Source organism: Rosa chinensis, chromosome 6 (assembly GCF_002994745.2).
Source record: "Rosa chinensis cultivar Old Blush chromosome 6, RchiOBHm-V2, whole genome shotgun sequence".
Taxonomy (NCBI): domain Eukaryota; kingdom Viridiplantae; phylum Streptophyta; class Magnoliopsida; order Rosales; family Rosaceae; genus Rosa; species Rosa chinensis.
The window spans coordinates 56,725,379-56,747,302 of record NC_037093.1 but is presented as its reverse complement, the minus strand read 5'-3'; the positions used below and the strand labels follow the sequence as shown (position 1 = coordinate 56,747,302).

The following is a 21,924-nucleotide window of genomic DNA, read 5'->3' as shown; positions in this document are numbered from 1 at the left end:
GAAAATGAAAATAGATAAGGAAAATAATAAAGAACGCAATCTAATATTATTGAATTGGAAAGTCCAGAGAAAATAAATATAACAATTTTTTTGGTATAATTATTGTCCTTAATAGTCATTTTATAATAGATTATATATGTCATTTAATAATTCATAATAGAGTGAGATCAAGTGAGCAGATTTGGAGATCCCACTAGAAACTCTCTTCATCAATTTCATTATCAAAGTAATAAAAAGTAACATTTTACTCTTCTTTTTTTTTCTTTTTTTAAATAACATTTTACTCTCCTTGTGGAGATAAAGTTTTATAAATTAACGATCCTCATCTTTGTATTACACAATTCGTAAATGAATGCAATCACAAATATGAACCCAATTCCTACTAGGAAACCTAAAAAATCTAAATCTTTATAGGAGAGGGAAAAGGAACTAGTCCAAATCCTAAAAGGAAACAAAATTCGCATGGGAGCATATATAAAAACATGGCCTTCTTGTATTAATCCTCAACAAACACACTTCAGAACCAAAACTTGTCCACCCGCGTACCCAAACTCTGCAACCATGGTTCTCGAGGCGACTATGATATGCATCGACAATTCAGAATGGATGCGAAACAGTGATTACTCTCCCTCCCGATTCCAAGCTCAAGCCGATGCTGTGAATCTCATCTGTGGTATCAAAACCCAGGCCAACCCGGAAAACACAGTTGGGGTGTTGACAATGGCGGGCAAAGGGGTTCGCGTGCTGACCACAACCACCTCTGACCTTGGCAAGATTTTGACTTGCACGCATGGCCTCGAGATAGGGGGTGAGATGAACATAGCAGCTGCAATCCAGGTAGCTCAGTTGGCTCTTAAGCATCGCCAAAATAAAAACCAACAACAAAGGATTGTAGTATTTGCTGGAAGTCCTGTCAAGAATGACAAGAAGGCATTGGAAATAATTGGGAAGAAACTGAAGAAGAACAGTGTTGCTCTTGACATTGTCGATTTTGGAGGAGAAGATGATGGAAAGGCGGAGAAGCTGGAGGCCCTTGTTTCTGCTGTTAATAATAATGGCACTAGTCACATAGTCCATGTACCTCCTGGTCTCCATGCTCTCTCAGATGTTCTTTTAAGTACACCTATATTAACTGGTGATGAAGGAGGAGGAGCTGGCTTTGCAGCCACAGCCGCAGCAGCTGGTATTGGTGGTTCTTCTGGCCATGACTTTGGAATAGATCCCAATATAGATCCCGAGCTTGCTCTCGCCCTTAGAATGTCAATGGAAGAGGAAAGGGCAAGACAAGAAGCTGCTGCTGCCAAAAGAGCTGAGGAAGAAGCTGCTAGCAGACGAGGAAAAGGAGAGGAACGGCCATCCAAATCGGAGGATGTGACCTTGACAGAAAGCGATGATGTTGAAATGGTTGATGAGAATGCCTTGCTAATGCAGGCTCTTGCGATGACAATGAATAACTATGGCTCTAGTAGTTTTGCAGTTGGTGATGCTGAGATGTCAGAGGCAACTGGTGTGGATCAGGACTTGGCTCTAGCTCTTCAAATGTCCATGCAGGAAAGCGCAGGAGGGGCATCATCATCCGAGACGGTTGATGTGAGCAAGGTGTTGGAGGATCAGTCTTTTCTTTCGTCTATCCTGGAATCTCTTCCGGGAGTTGACCCCAATGATCCTTCTGTGAAAGAGTTTCTTGCATCTGTGATTAATCAGTTTGAAAAGAATGAACAAGATCCATCTAATGACGAGGACAAATAAAGTGTAACGGAATTGCTTCTTCAAAACCAAAGATAATTGATATTTCAGAGGAAGTCTCCTATTTATCACAGTACGTACTATAACTTTTAGAGATTCTTACATTATAAAGTTGATCAAAATAGGTGCAAAGAAGGGCCAAATTGGCTCTTAGATTGTAATCCTATTGCTTCAGATTTTTCTGTAACCTCTAATTCTCAGAATATACATTGCTGTTCTTCTTAGATCTGTAGAGTCTTTTGTGCATGTATCACTAATATTTTTCTTTACATAAGAGAGTAATCCGCAATAGATGCAAAAATCTATAAATCCCTCTCTCTAAAAACTTTGGTGTTCTTAGCGCACACTATACTCATAATCTCACTATTGGTAAAGCAGAGCTTCTCCAAGTGACATACAGCAAAAATAACCCAAGTTTGTTTTACAGGTTTTCCGATTTTCTAACTTAGCAAAATGTAAAAAAAATATGGGTTGAGATTTTTTAACTCCCCAAGTTAAAATTGCTTGAAATTGTGATTCTAGGATGAAAAGATTTGGTAAGAAATTAAGAACATGCTATTTTGACTAAAAAATTGTGTGCTAATCCATAGTTTTTAGTGAAAAACATGATCTCAGATAATTTTTTTTTGGGGAGAAAGCTAGTAAGTTCGTTACATGGGGTTAAAAAAATAACATGTTTTTTTTGTGTGCTTAGCCTCGCTTCGGTTTGCATGTGTATGATTAGCCTCACTTGTGAATTGTGATGATTATTCTCACTTGCATAGGCTTGAGCACTTGAATGGGCATCATTGACCACTTACGTCGACATGGGCGTGGACATTGTTAGCCTCACAAGTCTAACTAAAATTTATTACCGTTTTTAATTACATTTTCATTACTTACTCTGGTAAAGTCAAAATTGCAATTTAGCATGAATGGATGGGAGGTCGTGGTTTGCATGCAGAAAAGGTCAACTGGTTGGCCCGGATTATTTTATCACCCAATGATTTGCTCTATCTAATTAAGCAGAATTTGATTTCTTAAATACTCAAACCCACCCTCAAGAAGATACAATGTATCAAAAACGACATGGAAAGATCTTATTCTTATCTGCAATTAGCCTTTTGCAGTTTTGAAGCCTTTCTTCATTATTTGATTCCAACAAGTCTACATGCATGTCGTGCAACCAACTAATTATGTTTACAAGTTTCGTGTATTTTATTCGACAATAAAAAAAACAAGGTTACTTATACCCCTAAATGCCTTATAAGAACGCCATGGGTGATTCCTATAATTCTATCATCCAGTACTCATATTTGTTTTCTCAGAATTAGATAGAACTTCACAACTTCTTGACAATGGCTTTGAACCATTTCATCTCATATGCTAGCTTTTTGTTAATCTTGGCAGTAATGGTGGTTACGGTTTCTGCAGAACCCGAGTACAAGAAACCCAAACTAGAAAAGGAGAACTTACTATCAACCATTGTGGGCATTCAAGGCCTTGTGTATTGCAAATCAGGCCCTAAAGTCACTCCCCTTGAAGGTATTCACTGGCTCTATTTCTGAGTTACACTTAACTGACTACTTATGTCTGAGTTACCCCTGCCCTGTATTTCCATGTCTTTTGAGGCAGTTCGTTGAACATGCACTCATCTTCATCCTCCAAGCGTTGGGCATTTTCCTTTATAGAAAATGACCAATGGGTTCCTCCAATTGAGATATTAATTTGAGTAAACTAAATGTTGTAGTCTCTAATTCTCATTATTTGAATTTTTTTTTTCCAGGATCGGTGGCCAGGATAACATGTGACGCTGTAGATGAATATGGGTTCGAAACTGCACCAATCACTATTTTGAGTGATGCAACTGATGCAAAGGGTTACTTCCTTGCAACAATATCTCCATTTGAGATTCAAAACAAGAAGAAGCTGACACAGTGCAAAGCTTTTCTTGAACTCTCTCCACTAGATTCTTGCAACGTTCTCACAGATGCAAACAATGGAATCAGTGGCGCTCTACTCACTTCATATCACCTCCTCCATGAGAAGAACATGAAGTTATTTACTGTAGGGCCTTTCATTTGCGCATCAGAATCTAAACCGGTCGATAATGGTTACTAGACACACTTATTTAACTGTAACATTGGGTTGCTAGTTAAAAAATGTACCACACTGGAGGGCCTTGAACAAATGTACCATGATTGATCTGTTCTAGTTAAAAAATGAGTGATGAAAAAGTGTAGAAAAATGGCTGTAACACACAAGAATGTGGATATTATCAATGTCAATGCTCATGTTCATGTTATTTTTCTTTCATTGCGGATCAAAGTGAGAATTTCAGGCACTACCAACTCTTTAACCAGTAATTTCATCAAGTGATGAAGGATTGTTTTATTGTTTTAAACTAATGTTCATAAGCAGGGTCAACATGTACAAATTTATCACTCTGCATTCAATTCCAATGTTGTGCATACAATTCGCTGTACTGAAAGGAGCAGAAGAAGGGGCAAGGATTAACTTACCTCATCAAACTACCATTTCAGCTTCTCTAACGTTTGAGGGAATCCCCACATCCAACCTCATAGTTGGTCTGCATTCATCCGGCACAGCAGCGCCTGCCTGAACACACATTTCAACCACCGCGGGGGCTTGTCCATAGAAGCTCCTCAGCTCCCGTTGCAATGGTGGTCCATTCACATCCGGCACATGCCACACATATCTCGGTGGTATCAAGTCATTGAGCACCGCAGCCTGCCATCCATGCTGCCCATTTCGCTGTTGATGCTTGAAGGCACCACAGTTCTGAGCTTTGTGCCCACTTGGACCTACATGAATCTCAGGGCAATACCCACAAACCCTCACCAAATACATCTTCATTAGCCTCTTGGCTCCTCTCCCCATCTGTTCCCATGCTCGTAGCGTTTCCTCAGCAAGCAAGATCTTCTCCTCTTCATTACATGGCCCCACAATCTCGGAATCAAGTATCTCAGCTAACACCGTTCCCTTAGGACCTTCAGGGTCTGGCAGCTCACTCTCATCTGCATCAACAAACTCACTTTTCGCAATGCGGATGATCGGCTTTCTCCTCCTCTTAGTGGGATACTCCGGGATATCGACCCCAGCCTGAATGCAAAGCTCAACTACTGCTGGAATCCTCGGAATTGCGAATCTCTCCACATGAGGAATTCGCCTCCCAAGTCGATCAAACAAGTGGAAAGCCTCAACAGGCAAGAAAATATCATCCACAGTTGCATTCGTAATCCAATCATGAAGGCCCTTTCGGATACTAGCATCCGGCCCTTTACATGACTTAAACGGATGCCCAACCGGTCCAACATGAATCTCATTACAAAACCTGCACAGAGTCATATACACTGACCAAACTTTACTCTCCATTTATACGTAGTTCCTAACAAGTTTCGAGGCTTGGAAAAATAAACTGACCTGCAGGCATGTACAGGCACCACCTTCAAAAGCTTCTTGAGGTTGTTGATCAGTGTGATTCTGGCATTGTACACATCATAGGCAACTGGTATAAGGGACTTGACGAGCAGGCCATTCTTGGGAGGTGGGACTGGCTTTTTGGGCTTGCCCTTGCTCTGCTTAAGCCTCTCCCTTGCCCTACGCCTCAAATCTACTATGGGCACCGGAAAGGGCTTCTTCTCTCTTTTCGAATAGTACTTAGGAAAGTCGGAGTTTTGAGGAGTATCCTCACTCCTCACCACCAATTGGGAAACTCTTCTGGGCTTCAATGAAAGCTTGAGTATATTCTTCTGCAAAATCAATGAAAACAATTTAGTCACTGAGAATGCGAAATTTACAGAGGAATCGATTACTAGTGGGAAAAAAGAGGGGGTACCTGAAATTGAAAAGAAGGGAGGGAAGTGAAGAGGTGGGGATTGAGAAATTCTGATTTTGATGAAATCTGCAGCGTCCCAAGTTTGGAAGGAAAGTCCATTTCTTCACCACAGACCGGAGCAAAGCTATATTGCCATGCGAGAAGCTTTGAGAGCAAGATAGAAGGAGGAGCTAGTTATGTCAGTAAACTAGTGCAGGGATTTTTGAGAGAGGATTTGGGTTTAGAGGGCTGTGAAGAATCTTCGATGGTGGTAGTGGAAAAGAAAGAGGATAGAGTGAGAGTGAAGGTCCCATGAATGTTTTGGGTAGAATTATTTCTATTGAATGAGGCCCAATTGGTGAAACTGGGCCAAGACTAACTCATCGGGTTCCGATGGTTCGATTGAGAGCCCAAGTGAGAGTTTTGAAAGTCATCCAAAATAACTAAATTGAAAACGTATACTTTTGGCGTCGACTAATTTTTTTTCTTCTTTTACTTGTGACGTTACTAATATTTGGTTCATACCATCCGATACATCAATGTCCAAAAATGGAACTCGTTTAACAAAATTATCCCAAACACAATTTCCTAACGATGAATCCATTTGGTTTCTGATTCGTTTAAAGGCCCAGGAGAGTCCACCAACGTTGGGAGCCAGTTCTTTACGTTTCATTTGGTCTAATGTCGGTGTTAATTTGGTACTGTATGTAACCATGCCGAAATCCCCCTAAAACTAAGCATAAATGTATGTAGCACGTACCATGAACACCACAGTAGACAAAACAAATACTATTTAACAGAAGTGAAAGCAAATAAGAACACCAACCACCTCTGCAGACGGGAAAGATAAATGAGTAAAGACTAGACCATTGATTGCCAAAAAAAAAAAATATACTGGACCATTGAAAAAGAATATGTATGGCAACATTCGTACAACCCTCTGTGTAACTTTATCACTGTCGTCTCCTCAATCGCAACTTCATTTACAAAGTGTATATACTAAGCCTATGTATCCACTCCTTCCTATATACAGTGCTCTTGGAGTCGGATTTTGCTCCTCGTATGATGTCCGCTTATTCGGCTAAGAGTGTCCAAAAAATAGATGAAAACTAAAATATTTTATTGAGCGTGCTGAAATTTCAGTTTTCTCAAGGCAAAACTTCATACCCATGCCTGCAACAGCTGGGCGGATTCCATGAATGGTTTAGCATTCAAGCAATCGGGGCTTATCCATTAAGCTGGGCCAGCTGCAACCCATCGACCATCCCAAAACACCTAGAATTATATCAATGCTCGAGCAAGCGTTAGCCTGAGGAAAAAAAAAATCCATGTCAGAAGAAAATTTACCAAGTGAAAAGATTAATGCATTTAGAGACAGATGTCAGAAACAGTACCAAACTTTCCAGGCTCCCTTCAACGTGAAATAACATGACAGCGATCCCCCTTTCCCCATCGATCTCAGCCTGGTTATTGATGATAAAGGTGTTACAGAATAAAATTTGAGGGCATCAGTATAATTAAGTATACGCAATTACAGGCTTCAACCACTCACCACACAAGAACAAATAGTAATGCCTGCAGCTGCCATTGCTGTTGTGACCTCAGCGATCATACCTTATAATTATTGTTTTAAAACAAGGTTCAGTATTATGGAAGAACATTTCTATCTCCATTAGGCATTGAATGAAACCAATGACAAGATTACTTCGGATATTCTCATAGATAAATCAGATTACAACATAGAGAGGAAATTTTCGATTCAAGGAAAGCTAACCTTTTCGATCGATGGAAACCACGGAAAACCAAAGGATGGAGTGCCCTTCAACATTATGCCAAGAGGTAATCTTGCTGGCTTGCCAACTTTCTAAACTGGGCAAGGCTTCCTTGTACATAGGAATATTAGCTTGCAACATTCTAGCAACACCATTTCCTTGCGACAACAACTCCCCCTCAGCCTTCAAACTCACATGTCGAACATGTTTGTTATGTTTCCCGTTCACCTTGGGAGCAGAAACCCGAGCATTTCCATTGGTAATTTGGAAGGGATCTTCGGAACTTCGTTCTGGCAATGCCAATCCTACAACATTCACCAGCATTTTCTCCCACAAAGCTTTGTATCCTTTGGAGGTACTGGGGAGCTCTTCTGCTTCACTCTCTTCTTCAGAATCAGCAACGAAGTCATTTACTTTATCTGCTGTTATTTCATCAGCAGATAGGGCAGCTTGCTCCCTTAAGAACTGCAGACAAGATGAAATATTTGTTACAGCAAGGCAATGTAACAGGAAAAATAAAAACATAAAACCATAGTCAAACGAAAGCCTACTTTCATTATTTTGTGTCGGGCACTGCGTGTTTTTGCATGTTGCAACCACTGCTTATGCCTCTGAAAAGCTGATTTTCCGGTCAGTGACTGGAAGAAAAGAGAAACTATGAGCCATTAAAAAAACAAGCATAAGGTAATGGAATGCTGATCATGCAAAATTAAAGAATAATACTAAATATAGAAATAGCAAGATATCCTGCCTAATGGCACCAGCCAGAACCTGAAAATTTTCCATTCTGCCAAAGGATTAAGACCTACAGCTAGTTTATAGACACAATTTACAGAAGCATGGATTCCGTATCAATTTCCGAATGGCCAACAATGCACTGTTTCACTAAGAATCTAAGATTATTGGAAAATTTCTTTAACTTGAGTAGGAAAAGATTAGCATGCCGGTGGCAATTCAAGTTCAGAATAGTATGGCTACAGAGCCTAGAAGTAAGCAAATTTTTAACTTATCAAGATTTTATACATAAAAAAAAAAAAATCTGTATATTTTATCATATACAATTTAAGAAATGAAAAGACAGAATAATGGTTGAAAGATACTGACATTGTAAGTGACTATCTCCACAACTTCCGCATTTGCAAGTACATGCATGGGAGAAACAAGATTACCGTTCACCTGCATACAGAAGAAATCATCACTGTTTTAATTCCTCATAATTTATACTAGAAATTTTTTTTTCAATACAAATGTAAAATCTGCCAAATATGAGCAGAGTACCTTTGCTGCTACCATTTTGTTGCCAATTTCAGTGTGTATCATATAGGCGTAGTCAATAACAGTCGCTCCTTTTGGAAGATTTTTTATCTGTACATTACACTTCCCAATTTCAGCAAAGTATTCTCATATTTGAAGAGTTATGTTATTCCTATACAATTAAATTTAATAACTATATCATTCATGAATCAATCAAATTTATTTATTTACCTCTCCCCTTGGAGTAAACACAAACACACGACTACCTAATAGATCTCTTGTGATAGTTTCTACAAATTCCCTAGAGCTCATGTTGCCAACAAACTCCTCTTGCCATTCTCTAATTGCATTGAGCCAGCCAATCTGTTGGGGGAAGAAAAAAACAGAAATTGTTCATGAGAATAGTATCAAAGAATGGGATTAGAGGGTTTACAAATAAATCCCCACAAGAACACAAACAATCAAATCATAAAACACCGATGAATCTATGTGCATACTCTGAGTGCAATGTTTGCATTGTTAAGGCAGACAGTCTTCCCTCTTGAACTTCTACCACTAGGGATTGTGCGTCCAACTAAACCAGTAACAAATCCTCTCCCGCTATAATGGGAAGCAATGCCTCTTTGGGCTATCAGGTCCATCTCTTCTGTCCTTATCTGCCCCCAAAATAAAACCACTTATGTAAATGACAGCTTAGCAAGTAATTGAACTTACACAAAAGGGAAAGAAAATTTCAACTTATTATCAACTGTTTGGAGACTCTATAGCCATTAGGTTTGGGGGTGACAACAGTCTTTCATATATCAAAAAGATAACCAAGAAGGGAACATCACATAATACCTGCACTTCAAGCCGCAACATGCTCTCATACAAGAAAGGAATTACAGTTGTCTGGAGACTCTGATAGCCATTAGGTTTGGGGGTGGCAATATAGTCTTTCATCTATCAGAAAAGATAACCAAATTATGTAAATTTTACCAACTAACTTTTGAGAATGATTAAAGTGTATCTTTTAAGAGTAATAGAAAACATAAACTCACAGTTCGAGGAATAGGGGTCCAGATTCCATGAACCAACCCAAGAACATGGTAGCAAATCTGCAGAGAAATGACGATAAGAAAGCTTGATGAGGTACTAAATACAGAGTGCAGGAAAGAGTTCCCTATCTCTAGGCAGGAGCAAGGATATACCTGCTGTGGGGTGCACAGAGGCCCTCCGCCAAGGCATGGCTTTGGTTTGATAACAATACGAAGCTGGTAATAATGAATAGAAGCTATAAGTCAATGAAGAAATATAAATTATCATGAAGTGTCCTCATCAATATTTTCAAGGTGTTAAAGGCAAATAGCAGAACAAACCTGTGCTATTTGATTGACCTCATTAATTGAACCTTTAGATTTGAGAACAGATTTATAGATACTGCAAGTAAACATCAAGCATGGTCAGCCTGAAAAAGTCCTTATAAAGTTATAAGTATTGTTTAAAGTAGTGACTGACAATCATAAATAATTAAACAAACAATAGTAACAATAGTAACTATTTATATATATATATATATATATATATATATGTTTATGAAGCATATCTAAAGATTTTCCTAGATGTTAGCGTGACACACTAAGCATGAGAGCAACATCCTCACTACAAGGACTATAAGAGTGATAGATGGTATTCTGAACCATTTTAAAAACCCAAAAAAACCCTTTGAATAATGTCCTTTCATTTCCTGTGCCAGACAACATCACAGTACCAAAGAACATATCACTCAGAATAATGCATGAATGAGTTTAGACACACCAATGCAGACCATTAAATGAGTGAGAAAATGTTAGTAGATTTATAATCTCACCTGTATGGTTCCTTGCATACAGCACGAACTTCAGTTTTCACAGTCATAAGTTCTAAGAACTGGTCATCCTCAATCTTCTTCACCAAAATTTTGTTGGCCTAGCAAAAAGAACTAAGGTTTGATGAGCAAACATCACTGATGACATAATCCTAGAAAGCTAAACTTGAGAATATAACATGTGAAAATTGTGATCAATAGCCTTTCTAAATCATCATGTAAACCTTGTTGAAAGAATGATTGCATTACCTCTACAAGTTCTTTCTCATGCTCTTTGTAGAGGTCTGCCACTTTTCTCCTGATCTTTGCATAATCTTCAGGATTTGTGTACATGAAGGAAAGGTTTTCAAGTTCCAACTGCAATACAGTACAGTACACTAGAATATCAGCGTACAGAAGCATCATCATAAAATATGAAAAAAATAATAAAAACCATTATAGTTGTCTTAAAAATTGGTACTTTCAAGTGAGCTGGCAAGCAGAAACATGAAAAAGTAGTGGACAACTTCAGGGCAACTATGGAAATCACGGTGGAGATGAAAAGAAAGAAAGACAGAATTCTCAGATCATGGTCGGCTGATTCTGGGACCTCTCAAATTCCCAGTCATCATGATCTTTAAAGTATAACTACCTACACTTTATCTAAAGAACGAAACTTGAAGTCACAACTCTATGACATCTTAAGGACCAAACTTGAATCAGCCAATATATAAAGCAGATTTTTTTTTTTTTTTGTTTACCTCCACTATATCTTAAGGATGAAGTTCAATATTATAATATAGTGATCAGAAATTACTTATTTAAGCGAAAAACTATCATAATCTATATACAAGGGTGACATTAAATTTACCAGTTGAAAACTGAAAGATTGACAATTAAAAAGCATAAATGCAAAACATCACTGGAGAAAAAGAAGGAAAAAGAAATAACAGTATACCTTGATTTGGTACATCCCAAGCAACTTTGCTAGAGGAGCAAAGACCTGCAATGTCTCCCTTGCAATGCTGGACTGGATCCAACAAACATCAAAGATATTTAAGCCTAACAGCTAATGAGTAATAACTAATAACTACTAGATCTTAAACAGACAACACATTACCTGCTTATGTGGAGGCATGTGTGAAAGAGTGCGCATGTTATGTAATCTGTCAGCTAACTTGACAATGATAACCCGGACCTGGAACAGCCTCCATTTAGTTTCCAAATGGCTTTACTCAATAAAACACAAAACTCCAAATATTATAATAAACAAAACTACCTCCTCTGTCATGGCTAGAAGCATCTGCCGTAGGTCATCTGCTTTTACATCTTGTACAGAATCATGTTCATCCTTACATTTCAACTTTCCCAACTTTGAAACCTACACACAAAGGAGAAGAACATTGAACAGCTGCTTTCCCAAATTAATTGGCAGGTTTGAGAAACAGAATAGGAGCTACGAAAATAGATATATGTTAGATATAATAATAATTATAATAAAAGTACCAACATCACAACAATAGATACAAAAAGGAACCTTAGTCTCTCCTTCTACAATATGGCGAACAGTAGCACCAAACTCCTCCTCTATCCTTTCAAATGTAACCACATTGGTATCTTCGACTGTATCATGTAGTAAACCAGAAGCAATGGACTCCCAATCCAATTCCTAGAACAAAATGTAAAAGTCAAATTTGATTGTAGACTGCAATTAAAGTTACTGAAAGATGGCTTATATAAAACTTTGCGGAACTCACAAGTTCCCCTAAAATACGTGCAACTTCAACAGGATGAATGATGAATGGCTCTCCGCTGCGTCTCTTTTGACCATCATGGGCCTCAAAAGCCAGCTATACATCCAAAAACTACAGTTACATATAACTACCAATCGATTTGAAAGGCTTTGCAAGATAAGTACACACTAAAATTTCAAGTTAGAAATATATCTGACCTTAAGAGCATTATGAACAAGTTCTAGTTCTTCAGGTGAGAGGTATGAGATAGTTGGCTTAAGATCCTGAAATAATTAGATTACAGAAGATGTATAACTCAAACCACATCAAAGTTTGCAGGATAGTGTTTATAGTTTTCATTGATGCGTAGTTACTTAATAACCAAGGTATACCTCCCACAATCCTTCAGGAGAAACCTCATAAGAGGTTTCTGAGGACAAGGAAGAAGAACAGTGCAGCTGCCACCTCTTACCAGCAACATGAACTAAACCTGATTCATAGAGTTGTCCAAGAAGTACAAAGTCTGAAGCCTCAGTAGAATGGCAACCTCCCAAATTAGAGGATTCACATTTCTGCACATAGTACAAGTGAACAGGTTCCATGTTAATGACCATGCAAGCTAATTGTATGAACAACTGATCAATAATGCCTTACATTTATACAAAGAGTTATACAGTCTTGCATCAGATACTTGAATAAAAACCTACAAAGCACCTATTTCCAGTAACAATCTGCATACTCCTGCTCCTACAACTCTCTGTGTTTATGCATAGAAAGGGAACCTAGTGTTCCCCAAACTTCACATAATCCTTATAAGAGAAATTATTCACGTCATGATAATACGCTTGTTTTGGTTTTTCTATTGGCATGCTGCACCTTAGAGACATGATCTAGTTTAACACAGTAAATGGCTCCATTATACCACCATACCAAGTTATAAAAAGGTAAACTTGCCCCCACATTTAAGAAATGCAGAAAATATAAAATAAAATAAAAATCCACGAACTTGGAATTCTATCAACAGCACATAGTAAATCCAAATTGCACAAAAAACTTACATAATTCATCCGGTTTCTTCTCCCATTTCGTCCATACGACAGCCAAGAACACTGAGGAGGATGAGCTGTGCTAGCAAGGAACCCCGTCAAGGCTCTCGGAGCTTTCCACGCACAAGAGAACATGCTACAGTCATATTTCCCACTCCCTTCCCCTTTCGACAGCTTACATACGTTCACGCATTCTAAAGGAACTACAACAAAACTCAACCATTCCAAAATCAAACTCTGAATCGAATAACCATTCTCAATTAGCCTAATGCTACATTCAAAAGCTCACAAAACACTAGAGCACAGACAAATTTCCGCCTCTCCTATCTCTCTCTAATTCTCGCAAATCAAATGAAAACAACAGCCCCGCCGAGCAGTACTGTGCTAAGTTCACTAGGGTTTTGTCTAAGCAAGTCGAAAATACACAGCAAAATCCACAATTAATTCACTGTCCTACATTTTCTAAGCAACAGCAAAGCGTTACATACCTGACATGGAAGAAGCGGAAGCCATTTGTAAAGGAAGAGAGCAATCTCATTGAATCGAGCTGAGCATTAAACGACGACACCGGGCGCAAAACGCAGCGCAGAGAAGGAGAGAGAGAGAGAGAGAGAGATAACAAAGTAGAGAGAGCTAACTGATTGCAACCAAACCAAAGCGCGTTTTCCAATAAGAACGGCGACGGCGATTGAGCTGAGCTGAGAATAATCGGAGAGAGATTATGTGGAATCGGAGAGAGGTGTTACGCGGTGTTCGTTAAACGTTAATGAGCGACGGACTGGAACTAAGAAAAATTTGGCAACAGATAATTTAGAGATAGAGAGCGAGAGGGATATCGAGCTTTGCCAAGGCCACACAAATGCCGTTTGATATAGATATTTTAGTATTTTCTTTTTCTTTCGTTTTTTGGGTGAAAATGTTATGGTGTGGAGGGAATAGATTTGGACTGTTGAGCCATCATGACCACATGATGACACGTCGGACGAAAGGCCATTTTTGTGTAAAGGGCATCCACTTTTATTTTGTATTGAAGGTTACGCCCTTTGACTTTCCTACGTATACCTTTCTTGCCCTATGAGAATTTGGAATTAAATTTTTTTGGATCACCCTGTAACAAATTTGATTTCACATTGATCGTGTGGAAAGTTTGTTTATGTGGATAATAGGGAAATTGTATGCACCTACTCTCTTAAATGCAAGTGTAATTATCTCGTATTTATTAACAATAAATTATGTGCGTTTTAGATGTTTTAACAAATTTACCATTCTTCTCTTATAATTTCACTTTAATTTTGACAACAAAAATAAGAATAACCTCACTAATTTAACATTATGTGTACGAATTGCTTGCCAATTTCTCCTTTTCTTAGCCAATAATAAGATTTTTAAAAGCTATCTTCGTGTGGTGGCATAGGGAAACTATTCACAGTTGAAAGGAACTACATTACTTAACTATTCTCTTCATACTTCATAGTAAAAGAGGGACTAAAATTCAGATTACAATATAGTCACGTACATGCCATAAGAGATCAAGCATTCAAGCTAGCTAGCAACACAGTATATGAAATATATAGCTAGGGATCGAATGAACTCATTTATCCCAACTTAATGTATATGTGTTTAGGCCACAAGTCCACACCAGAGAATTTAGTGGCTGGTGGATGCATGCAGTATTGCAGTTTAAGACTTTAAGATTAAATAATATAGACCAGTTCCATGTGCACCTAGAACGTAGGCCGGAAATCTCCACCATGTTGATCAATTCTCTTTTCCTTTTCAACTAATTACTCAATAATAGATCCTGATCGATCAGTAGGTGGACAAATGGACAATCCATCCATGCATCCAAATACGTAAGTGTGTAGGCAGGAAAACATGTGCGGAGATGCTGTAGCCAGAACTGGATGCTTCTGCTAGCTTGGAACCGTTGTCGTTTCTGTAGTTCCTCGTTCCAGTAGTTCTCCGATCTTTGTCGTGGCCGGAAAACTTTTAATTTGTTTTTATTATAGGTACCAAAAATTATAAGAACCCTTTGGCTGAAGGCGGAGATATTTCTACACAAGAAAGATTCGACCTGAAAAACAACAGGAAAGAAGTTCAATTTGTTTTCTTTTGGTAAACCTCCAGGGTCATTCAACAAGAACAAGGAAAGGGGTCGTCATTGCATTGGCATGGGAAGAGGAATATACCGTCTGCCTTGTTAAGGAATCTATCTGCTGTCTTTTTTGTTTTGTGCTGATATCGTGTATTTCATCTCATTAGTTTTCTTCCTTGGAATTTTTTCAAATAGATATTGGAGGAGATTATATCATATTTAATTGTGTGGCTCTGGGGAAAAAGCAATTAAACTTAATGGAAATGGTACAACATCGCTCATTTGCTTAGCCAGAACAATCAAGAAAAGACTTCGGTCGAGGACAAATAAAAAAGAAAGCTAAATAGACGATCGAGGATCAAATTTCACAAGCTGGCTAGGTTGATCTACTAATTCGATATCAGACGATCAACCTGGTTGAAACCAGGCGCCCATTTTTCAAATAAGAGAACATGCTTATTTCAATCATCCCTAGGTCTATATACATATATATGCATGAAAGGCGCGCAATACTTCAAACATTTTAACAAGAAGATTAAGAACATTGGATCGCCAGTGTGTGTAGTCCTGCGCATGCAGCATGATATCGACTTGCTTCGTCTTTTAGTCTTATCGAATGCTATCAGATGGAGATGTTTGCATCACACAAAAATTCTCTCCTTTGAGATAAGATATAATCTGAAAACACAAGAGAGCAATCAGCACATTTTGTCCTTTAAATTATAGATATTGCTAATGTTGATGACTAATTAATTAGTTACCTCGCTTATGCATGGTCTCATATCTGGCCTAGACATTGTGCACTGATATGCGGTGCACATCACTCTAAACATTTCATGCATGTCTACATCTTCCCAATCTTCATCTAATAGTTCGTGGAACGCTCGTTTCATCAACAACGGACGAGCCTATGTATATTCAATTAGCAGTGATTAATTAACTAATAATTGAGTAATTAACCTTGTAGTTGTGATTGAATATCAGTGATTACTAACCCACTCGGTCAAAGTTCTGTCGTCCTGCAGTGTGGTAGACCTTTTGCAGAAGAGCCTCAACAGCAAGACTCCATAGGATTGGATGTCGAATTTCACTAGAGCCATTGCTTCGCGGTCCAAATGATCCCGAAGTGAGCACCTTCATTAATTAATTAACACCATATATACTGCTTAGTTAATTCATTTTAACAACTAAGTACTACTATATATACATGATCAGTGTACTAATTAAGCTATACTTTTGGTTGGAGTTTGGCTTTGTTTGCTTAAGATGAAGCCAGGTAGCTTGCCCAAAACCAGAGATCTATAACAAATTAAGCAGATTCATCAATTACAAAAACATCAATAATTAATTCAACTTAATGTAATTCAAATAAACATGATTCGTGTTAAAATTTCACCATCGGGCGTAAGTCATTTCTCAGAAAAATGTTGGTTATGAGCAAATTGCCATGGACTATGGGACCTTGAGGACATTCTTCATGCATGTATCGAAGCCCTCGAGCAATATCTATAGCTATCTTCAACTTTTCTTGAAATTTCAGTTTCAACTGTTTCCCCATTGATCCTGCATATATAGTTTGTGCTAATTGATCATATAGCTAACATCATACATACACAGCACAATCCTTACAAATTTAACATTCATAAACTTGATCAAGTAAAGATTACCATAGAGATTTGTGTGTAACGGCCCTCTTATAGTAAATGGAAATGCCAGGACAGTCGTATTTTCACCATCGTAAAAAGCAATCAGCCGAAGTATATTTTTGTGGCGCATAGACAAGGCTGCTTTCTTTTCTTTTTGAAGAATAGTATGCCACTCTCTGGTGTATCTCTTTACCGTCACCCGGGTACCATTAACAGGTTGCAATCCCTCATACGGTAAGTATTCGCCATTCTCATAGGCCGGAATTCTGCTTCTGAACCCATGAGTCAGCTCTTCCACCATTTCCCAGCTCATCTCTAATGGTAACCCTAGCACAAAATCGGCCTCTGAGAATTTTCTCCAAGAACTAGTATGGCTTTGCAGAGAAGAAGCCAAAGTCTTCTGATAAATGTCTTCATGCTGATCAGACATTATTGTTTGGGCATTCGATCGAGCTCAACGATATCGGTGATCTTGTGTTTGATAAATTAACACCTGGAGCAAGAGGACATATTTTACATATCAAGTTAGATATATAGGAATTCCCACCCACAAGCTAAGAAATTGATGACGTTGATAACTAATTAATATTCCTTGTTCGTGCCGATTGGTGCTGGAGTGGTCTCTTTTATCTTAGTCGATGAATATAACTTCTATTACGTACGGGATTACGATATGCCATTTTGTTTAATTTGGTCTTGTATGATGATCGATACAAGGAAGCTAAAAGAACAAACGCAAAAGGCAATACTTCACTAATAATATTCCTTTTACTTTTTTCCATTTTTTGCTCTTAAATAGATTTTTTGTTCTTATGGGGATGGGTTATTCAAAACTAAGACATCACTAGCACTCATATAAATTTCTCTCTCTCTCTCTGAAACCCTAGGCCGGTCTCTCCGCTTGCAATTATTGTTCTCATCCGGCAGCGCCCGGATGTCCGGCCTCGCCGTCGTTTTGGGGTTGCTGCCGGACGGGAGATCTACTGCCCAAGGATTTCGTTTAAGGGATTCTCTCCAGTTCGTCAGATGGTTTGGCTAGGATGGTGGCGAGGGCGATGGTCGTGCGGCATAGGTTGATTTACTGATCATCTGATCCCCGCAGATGGCTTCTTCGATCGACGGCGCCATGGGTCTTGCTCAATGGCGATGGGGATTGCGAGGCCTGGCTCGGGGATGGCGTTTCCGTGGTGATGCAGGTTGCGCCAGCGTGGCTCGGCTGTTTGGATCGCGGAGATGGTGCAGATTGTGGCGACGCGGCGATGTGGTTGGCCGGAATGTGGCCTTACTGTGGTGTTTGACGGGTCTGGGAGGAGTGGTGGACTGGTCCAAACCAAGAAGATGGGCCTGAGTGATCTCTTTGGTGACCCTTTTGGGCTTTTGTTCTTGGGTCTCTCTGGTGATCTTTTGCTTTCGATTTGCTTAGTTTTTCCTTGTTTGGTTTTTTGTTGTACTGTTTAAATAAGTCCCTCCTCTTGTGAGCGAGGGTTTGGGTGTTTCTAGGTAGTGTCGTTGTCTTTGTTTGGTGTCTTGGTTGTTTTGGTGTTTCTGAGCGTTTGTTGGTGCTTTCTGGTTATCAGCGTGATGGTGAATCACCCTTACACGTGGTCTGGTTGTTTTGGGACGCGATGTCTGAACGGGTGGAAACAGTTCATCTAAATGCTGGTGGCGGGGTTGTATTGTTATACATAGGTCTGGTTATAGGTTAAATTGCGTTGGGGTTGAGCTTTTTAAATTAGCTCATGTTTGTCCCTCTCGTTGGATCGAATGATATGTAACATGTTTGGTTATTAATAGATGGTTTATTTTCTCAAAAAGAAAAAAAACACTCATATAAATTTGGAATTTTTGTTCAAGTCAAATAACGTTAGCATTCTCTTATGCTAGTGCCAACTTCTTTATACGATTAATTTGTGCCGTACATCATCTAATTGTGTAGGCAACTAGGTGCCCCTTGTCGAATTTTTGTTAGTTTGGAATATCAAATTAGAAAGACATAAATACTAATAATCTTGGCCATTCGATCTCTATTCTTCTTGGTCAATATTCAATGAGGAATAGCCATAACCCAATGCGATGACTTGAGGGTACTATATGTGTACGTACAATGTCTATATATACACATAGAGACGGCAGAGAGAGAAAGATCTAATTAAGAATAGTTAATACAGTAGATGTGTATTTTTACATATCTTTTTTTTTTCTTTGTTTAGATGAAGTATACTGAAATCTTGTACACAGAAGATATTCCAATCGAATTACTTATTGGCAGGCTGGTGCTGCTGGATTCATTGTGCCCTTAGTAGTAACCTTTGCGTTGTAACATTCCGATGCAACGTCTGTTTTTTTGGCGGTGCCGGCTCCTCCTAAGGCAATGTCGATGTTATTCAATTCAACCCCGTCGCAAGGGTTTGTAGCGCTGCATGATAGTGACACGGCAACGTTGTGCGACGAGGTGCCCTTAATGTTTCTGAAGTGAATATCACTGAGCTTATATAGGGATTGCTTTCCGGAGTTTGGATCCTTCTGTTAACGAAAGAAACATCATTATCAGATCGGAAACTAGATTGGTCGAGAGATCCAAAGTAGCGGAAATAATGAATTTGAAGAAACTAGAATTGAATTACTGAATTAATTACCGCATTTTTATTGTCTCCCCCACTTTTCTTTTCTCCATAGTGTTGATCGATGACAATTGGGGCTTTCACATGGTCCAAGACGAGGTTATCGAATATAATTCCTCTTGCTTCTCCTCTGTTCGGCCCGGCCCAAGTTTTGATTCTGGCGCCGTTGGTTGTGTTCGACAATGTGCAATTGGTCACGGTGACACCGACTACGGGCTGTTCGTCCTTGTACTTACCAAGACTTCCAACACTGCGATCAAATTATCTTCGATCAAGAACGTACTGAATAAATACAAATTAAATGCATACGTGCAATATTATAATCAGCTAGTTAGTTAGGTACGTACCTGATGCCATGGCCAGGGCCGCAAGTAACGTTGTTGATGGTAACTTGGCGGGCGCCCTGGCCGACTGAAACGCAGTCGTCCCCGGTTCCGATGATGCTGTTGATCACTTTGACGTTGTCGGAATTACTGATGTGGCATCCGTCTGTGTTAGGGCTATCGCCAGGGGCAGTAATGTGCACATTGTCCATGGTAACGTTGCTGGAGTCGGTGATGTGGTAATGAAAGTACTTGCTGTTCAAGGATGTGATCCCCTCGATAAGTGCATTCTTAACCTTCTGGAATTTTATGTTCTGCATTCACAACAAACCAGCATATAAATAAAATGCGTCTAGGTTGTACGCATTTACACCGAAATAAATTGGTTATGGATGGAGCTAGCTAGGGCAATGGATCTTACGGATGGGGAATGAGGGCAGTCGTCGCTATGGCAGCCGGCACCGTTCCATGTTTTCTCGCCTTGGCCATTGATAACTCCATCACCGGTGACAATCAAACCGTCAATATTTTCGAACGAGATCCATTCAGGAGAGGAATAATCACTCAAATCGGTGGTGGCTTTCACTTCTCCCTGAATTTCCAAAACGATTGGCTCCTTGGAGCTGGTGCATGGCCCTTGGAACACAACAGGTCCGGCCAAAAATGTGCCTTTTGGAATAAGAACCTTTGCTGGACCCTTGTACTCTCCCCTGCATGCGGCCACCCACGTTTTAATGAATGCCTGCAATTTATTATGAGGAATTTAATTTTCATCATCACATGCATAAAATGTACGTGCAGAAACACGATCCACCGTTAAATTGTTAGACTGATCGAACATTTGGATTATTGAACAGGTACATTTTTGAAATTCAATGCTATTATTCTCTCTAGCTAGAAAACTCACCATTCCAGTATCATTGTCAGCATCGGGATTCGAACCGTCATCATTCCCATCATCGCTGCCGGAGTCGCCGCCACCAGCAACGGGAAGTTGTGGTAGAGGAGCATCTATATCTCCACCGCCGGGAAGCTCTCTCATTTTGCGTCCTTTTGAATCGCCGGCTTCGGGCTTAGCACCGAAGGCTGTGACGTCGAATACTTTTCGGTTCGTAGTATCAGTGAGGCTCCGACGAGGTGCACCAACCTCAAAAAGATGTCGACGGGATGCACCATTGGCCGCGCAAGCGAGAAAAACTAAGCCTACGAGAAGAATAGCCTCCAATCTCCTTGCGGTGTCCATGTTTGGCGAGCTCAATCCCATAGACATCTTTCTATGTACTAGATTTTTATTTTACTTTTTATTTATTTGATTTATTTATTTATTATTATTTTATTTTTTTGGAATGGCTAAGTCGGATTTAGGAATGCATCTTATACTATTTTAAAAGAATAGCTAGGCATTTATAGGCCCTCTCCCTCTGTATCTATCTTTAGAAGCACCAACTGAAAGCTGACTAAAAATTTGAACACTCAAACAGTGAGACTATGTTTAGTAAGTGATGTTCTCAAATTTAGACATGTATTATCTCAAAATAGCAAACAAAGACCAAGCTATTTGGTTGTGGTTGTTTTTCTTTCGTTGCTAACAATTTATTCGGTTGTTAGGCCATAACAAAGAACCAAACACTATTTGATGGTGCCCTACACTGTTTATTAACCATACAACGCATGACGTGATGGCAACACCGGTACCATTTATGATTTTATATATATATATATATATATATATATATATATATATATATATATATATATATATATATATATATATATATATATATATATATTGATCGTATCTCTCAGTTGGACAATTTAACAAACTATATTATCAAAAATATTAATAATATCCCCTCAGAACTAAAAAAGCCATACTTTTGTCCAAGCAGATCGACTTCAAGTGCTCTGCAGCGGTAAGACGAAAAACAGTTTCAGTTTTGAAGAGGCGTCGAACCGTCGTGTTCCCATGTTCCGTCCGGCGGCACGTCTTCTTGACGTCGTCGTCAGACGGGTAGGTATAGAATCTCAGTCCACCAGTCAAGGTCC

General features: G+C 39.1%; 6 protein-coding genes across 10 annotated transcripts; 2 read left to right on the top strand and 4 right to left on the bottom strand.

Annotated features, from left to right (window-relative positions):
• Positions 1–561: 561 nt before the first annotated feature.
• Positions 562–2,105, top strand: LOC112174480 (26S proteasome non-ATPase regulatory subunit 4 homolog). Its single transcript, XM_024312256.2, has one exon. It carries the CDS (start codon positions 562–564, stop codon positions 1,747–1,749), a length of 1,188 nt encoding a protein of 395 aa, XP_024168024.2. The 3' UTR covers positions 1,750–2,105.
• Positions 2,106–2,608: 503 nt separating this feature from the next.
• Positions 2,609–4,043, top strand: LOC112174527 (protein SEED AND ROOT HAIR PROTECTIVE PROTEIN). 2 transcript variants are annotated; one of them, XM_040509684.1, is made up of 3 exons: positions 2,609–2,967; positions 3,136–3,270; positions 3,512–4,043. In XM_040509684.1, exons 2-3 carry the CDS (start codon positions 3,138–3,140, stop codon positions 3,844–3,846), a joined length of 468 nt encoding a protein of 155 aa, XP_040365618.1. In that variant the 5' UTR covers positions 2,609–2,967; positions 3,136–3,137; the 3' UTR covers positions 3,847–4,043. The 2 variants fall into 2 exon arrangements, with proteins under 2 accessions (XP_040365618.1, XP_024168080.1); XM_024312312.2 differs by lacking the exon at positions 2,609–2,967 and having other exon boundaries at positions 2,978–3,270; positions 3,512–4,039.
• Positions 4,044–4,080: 37 nt separating this feature from the next.
• LOC112174526 (APO protein 2, chloroplastic) lies at positions 4,081–5,852 on the bottom strand. Of its 2 annotated transcripts, none has more exons than XM_024312310.2 (3): positions 5,585–5,852; positions 5,170–5,501; positions 4,081–5,080 (listed from the first exon to the last, which is right to left on the bottom strand). In XM_024312310.2, the coding sequence occupies exons 1-3, from the start codon at positions 5,681–5,683 to the stop codon at positions 4,252–4,254; spliced, it is 1,260 nt and encodes a 419-aa protein (XP_024168078.1). In that variant the 5' UTR covers positions 5,684–5,852; the 3' UTR covers positions 4,081–4,251. The 2 variants fall into 2 exon arrangements, with proteins under 2 accessions (XP_024168078.1, XP_024168079.1); XM_024312311.2 differs by having other exon boundaries at positions 5,170–5,498; positions 5,585–5,851.
• A 584-nt stretch (positions 5,853–6,436) lies between these two features.
• On the bottom strand, positions 6,437–14,053 carry LOC112172304 (putative GTP diphosphokinase RSH1, chloroplastic). 3 transcript variants are annotated; one of them, XM_024309590.2, is made up of 24 exons: positions 13,682–14,052; positions 13,206–13,396; positions 12,540–12,719; positions 12,366–12,431; positions 12,172–12,264; positions 11,952–12,083; positions 11,694–11,795; positions 11,535–11,612; positions 11,373–11,444; positions 10,685–10,792; positions 10,439–10,536; positions 9,948–10,008; positions 9,780–9,842; positions 9,630–9,686; positions 9,430–9,531; positions 9,087–9,245; positions 8,821–8,952; positions 8,614–8,700; positions 8,440–8,511; positions 7,887–7,973; positions 7,338–7,800; positions 7,116–7,177; positions 6,958–7,026; positions 6,437–6,872 (listed from the first exon to the last, which is right to left on the bottom strand). In XM_024309590.2, exons 1-24 carry the CDS (start codon positions 13,704–13,706, stop codon positions 6,768–6,770), a joined length of 2,664 nt encoding a protein of 887 aa, XP_024165358.1. In that variant the 5' UTR covers positions 13,707–14,052; the 3' UTR covers positions 6,437–6,767. The 3 variants fall into 3 exon arrangements, with proteins under 3 accessions (XP_024165358.1, XP_040364786.1, XP_040364787.1); XM_040508852.1 differs by lacking the exon at positions 7,887–7,973; XM_040508853.1 differs by lacking the exons at positions 6,437–6,872; positions 7,116–7,177 and having other exon boundaries at positions 13,682–14,053.
• A 1,844-nt stretch (positions 14,054–15,897) lies between these two features.
• LOC112168746 (probable receptor-like protein kinase At1g80640) lies at positions 15,898–17,364 on the bottom strand. The gene is made up of 6 exons (XM_024305652.2): positions 16,956–17,364; positions 16,685–16,851; positions 16,523–16,587; positions 16,284–16,422; positions 16,050–16,196; positions 15,898–15,966 (listed from the first exon to the last, which is right to left on the bottom strand). Exons 1-6 carry the CDS (start codon positions 17,362–17,364, stop codon positions 15,898–15,900), a joined length of 996 nt encoding a protein of 331 aa, XP_024161420.1.
• A 1,644-nt stretch (positions 17,365–19,008) lies between these two features.
• Positions 19,009–21,250, bottom strand: LOC112168933 (exopolygalacturonase clone GBGE184). Its single transcript, XM_024305868.2, has 5 exons — positions 20,786–21,250; positions 20,300–20,620; positions 19,903–20,192; positions 19,571–19,805; positions 19,009–19,457 (listed from the first exon to the last, which is right to left on the bottom strand). The coding sequence occupies exons 1-5, from the start codon at positions 21,146–21,148 to the stop codon at positions 19,194–19,196; spliced, it is 1,473 nt and encodes a 490-aa protein (XP_024161636.2). The 5' UTR covers positions 21,149–21,250; the 3' UTR covers positions 19,009–19,193.
• Positions 21,251–21,924: the final 674 nt, after the last annotated feature.

Bases quoted from the DNA above. Each gene is read 5' to 3' on its own strand.
- LOC112174480 (XM_024312256.2), top strand. From the start codon at position 562: ATGGTTCTCGAGGCGACTATGATATGCATCGACAATTCAGAATGGATG.
- LOC112174527 (XM_024312312.2), top strand. From the start codon at position 3,084: ATGGCTTTGAACCATTTCATCTCATATGCTAGCTTTTTGTTAATCTTG. The intron at 3,271-3,511 runs GTATTCACTGGC...TTTTTTTTCCAG, and splicing joins TAAAGTCACTCCCCTTGAAG to GATCGGTGGCCAGGATAACA.
- LOC112174526 (XM_024312310.2), bottom strand. From the start codon at position 5,683: ATGGACTTTCCTTCCAAACTTGGGACGCTGCAGATTTCATCAAAATCA. The intron at 5,502-5,584 runs GTACCCCCTCTT...TCATTGATTTTG, and splicing joins TCCCTTCTTTTCAATTTCAG to CAGAAGAATATACTCAAGCT. The intron at 5,081-5,169 runs GTCAGTTTATTT...GACTCTGTGCAG, and splicing joins GTGCCTGTACATGCCTGCAG to GTTTTGTAATGAGATTCATG.
- LOC112172304 (XM_024309590.2), bottom strand. From the start codon at position 13,706: ATGGCTTCCGCTTCTTCCATGTCAG. The intron at 9,687-9,779 runs GTATATCCTTGC...ATTTCTCTGCAG, and splicing joins CTCTGTGCACCCCACAGCAG to ATTTGCTACCATGTTCTTGG. The intron at 8,512-8,613 runs GTACTCTGCTCA...TTCTGTATGCAG, and splicing joins ACAAAATGGTAGCAGCAAAG to GTGAACGGTAATCTTGTTTC.
- LOC112168746 (XM_024305652.2), bottom strand. From the start codon at position 17,364: ATGTCTGATCAGCATGAAGACATTTATCAGAAGACTTTGGCTTCTTCT. The intron at 16,588-16,684 runs GTGAAATTTTAA...AATTTGTTATAG, and splicing joins GAAATGACTTACGCCCGATG to ATCTCTGGTTTTGGGCAAGC. The intron at 16,423-16,522 runs GTATAGCTTAAT...TAATTAATGAAG, and splicing joins AAGCCAAACTCCAACCAAAA to GTGCTCACTTCGGGATCATT.
- LOC112168933 (XM_024305868.2), bottom strand. From the start codon at position 21,148: ATGTCTATGGGATTGAGCTCGCCAAACATGGACACCGCAAGGAGATTG. The intron at 20,621-20,785 runs GTGAGTTTTCTA...AATAAATTGCAG, and splicing joins CTGACAATGATACTGGAATG to GCATTCATTAAAACGTGGGT. The intron at 19,806-19,902 runs GTACGTACCTAA...ATTTGATCGCAG, and splicing joins GGCCCTGGCCATGGCATCAG to TGTTGGAAGTCTTGGTAAGT.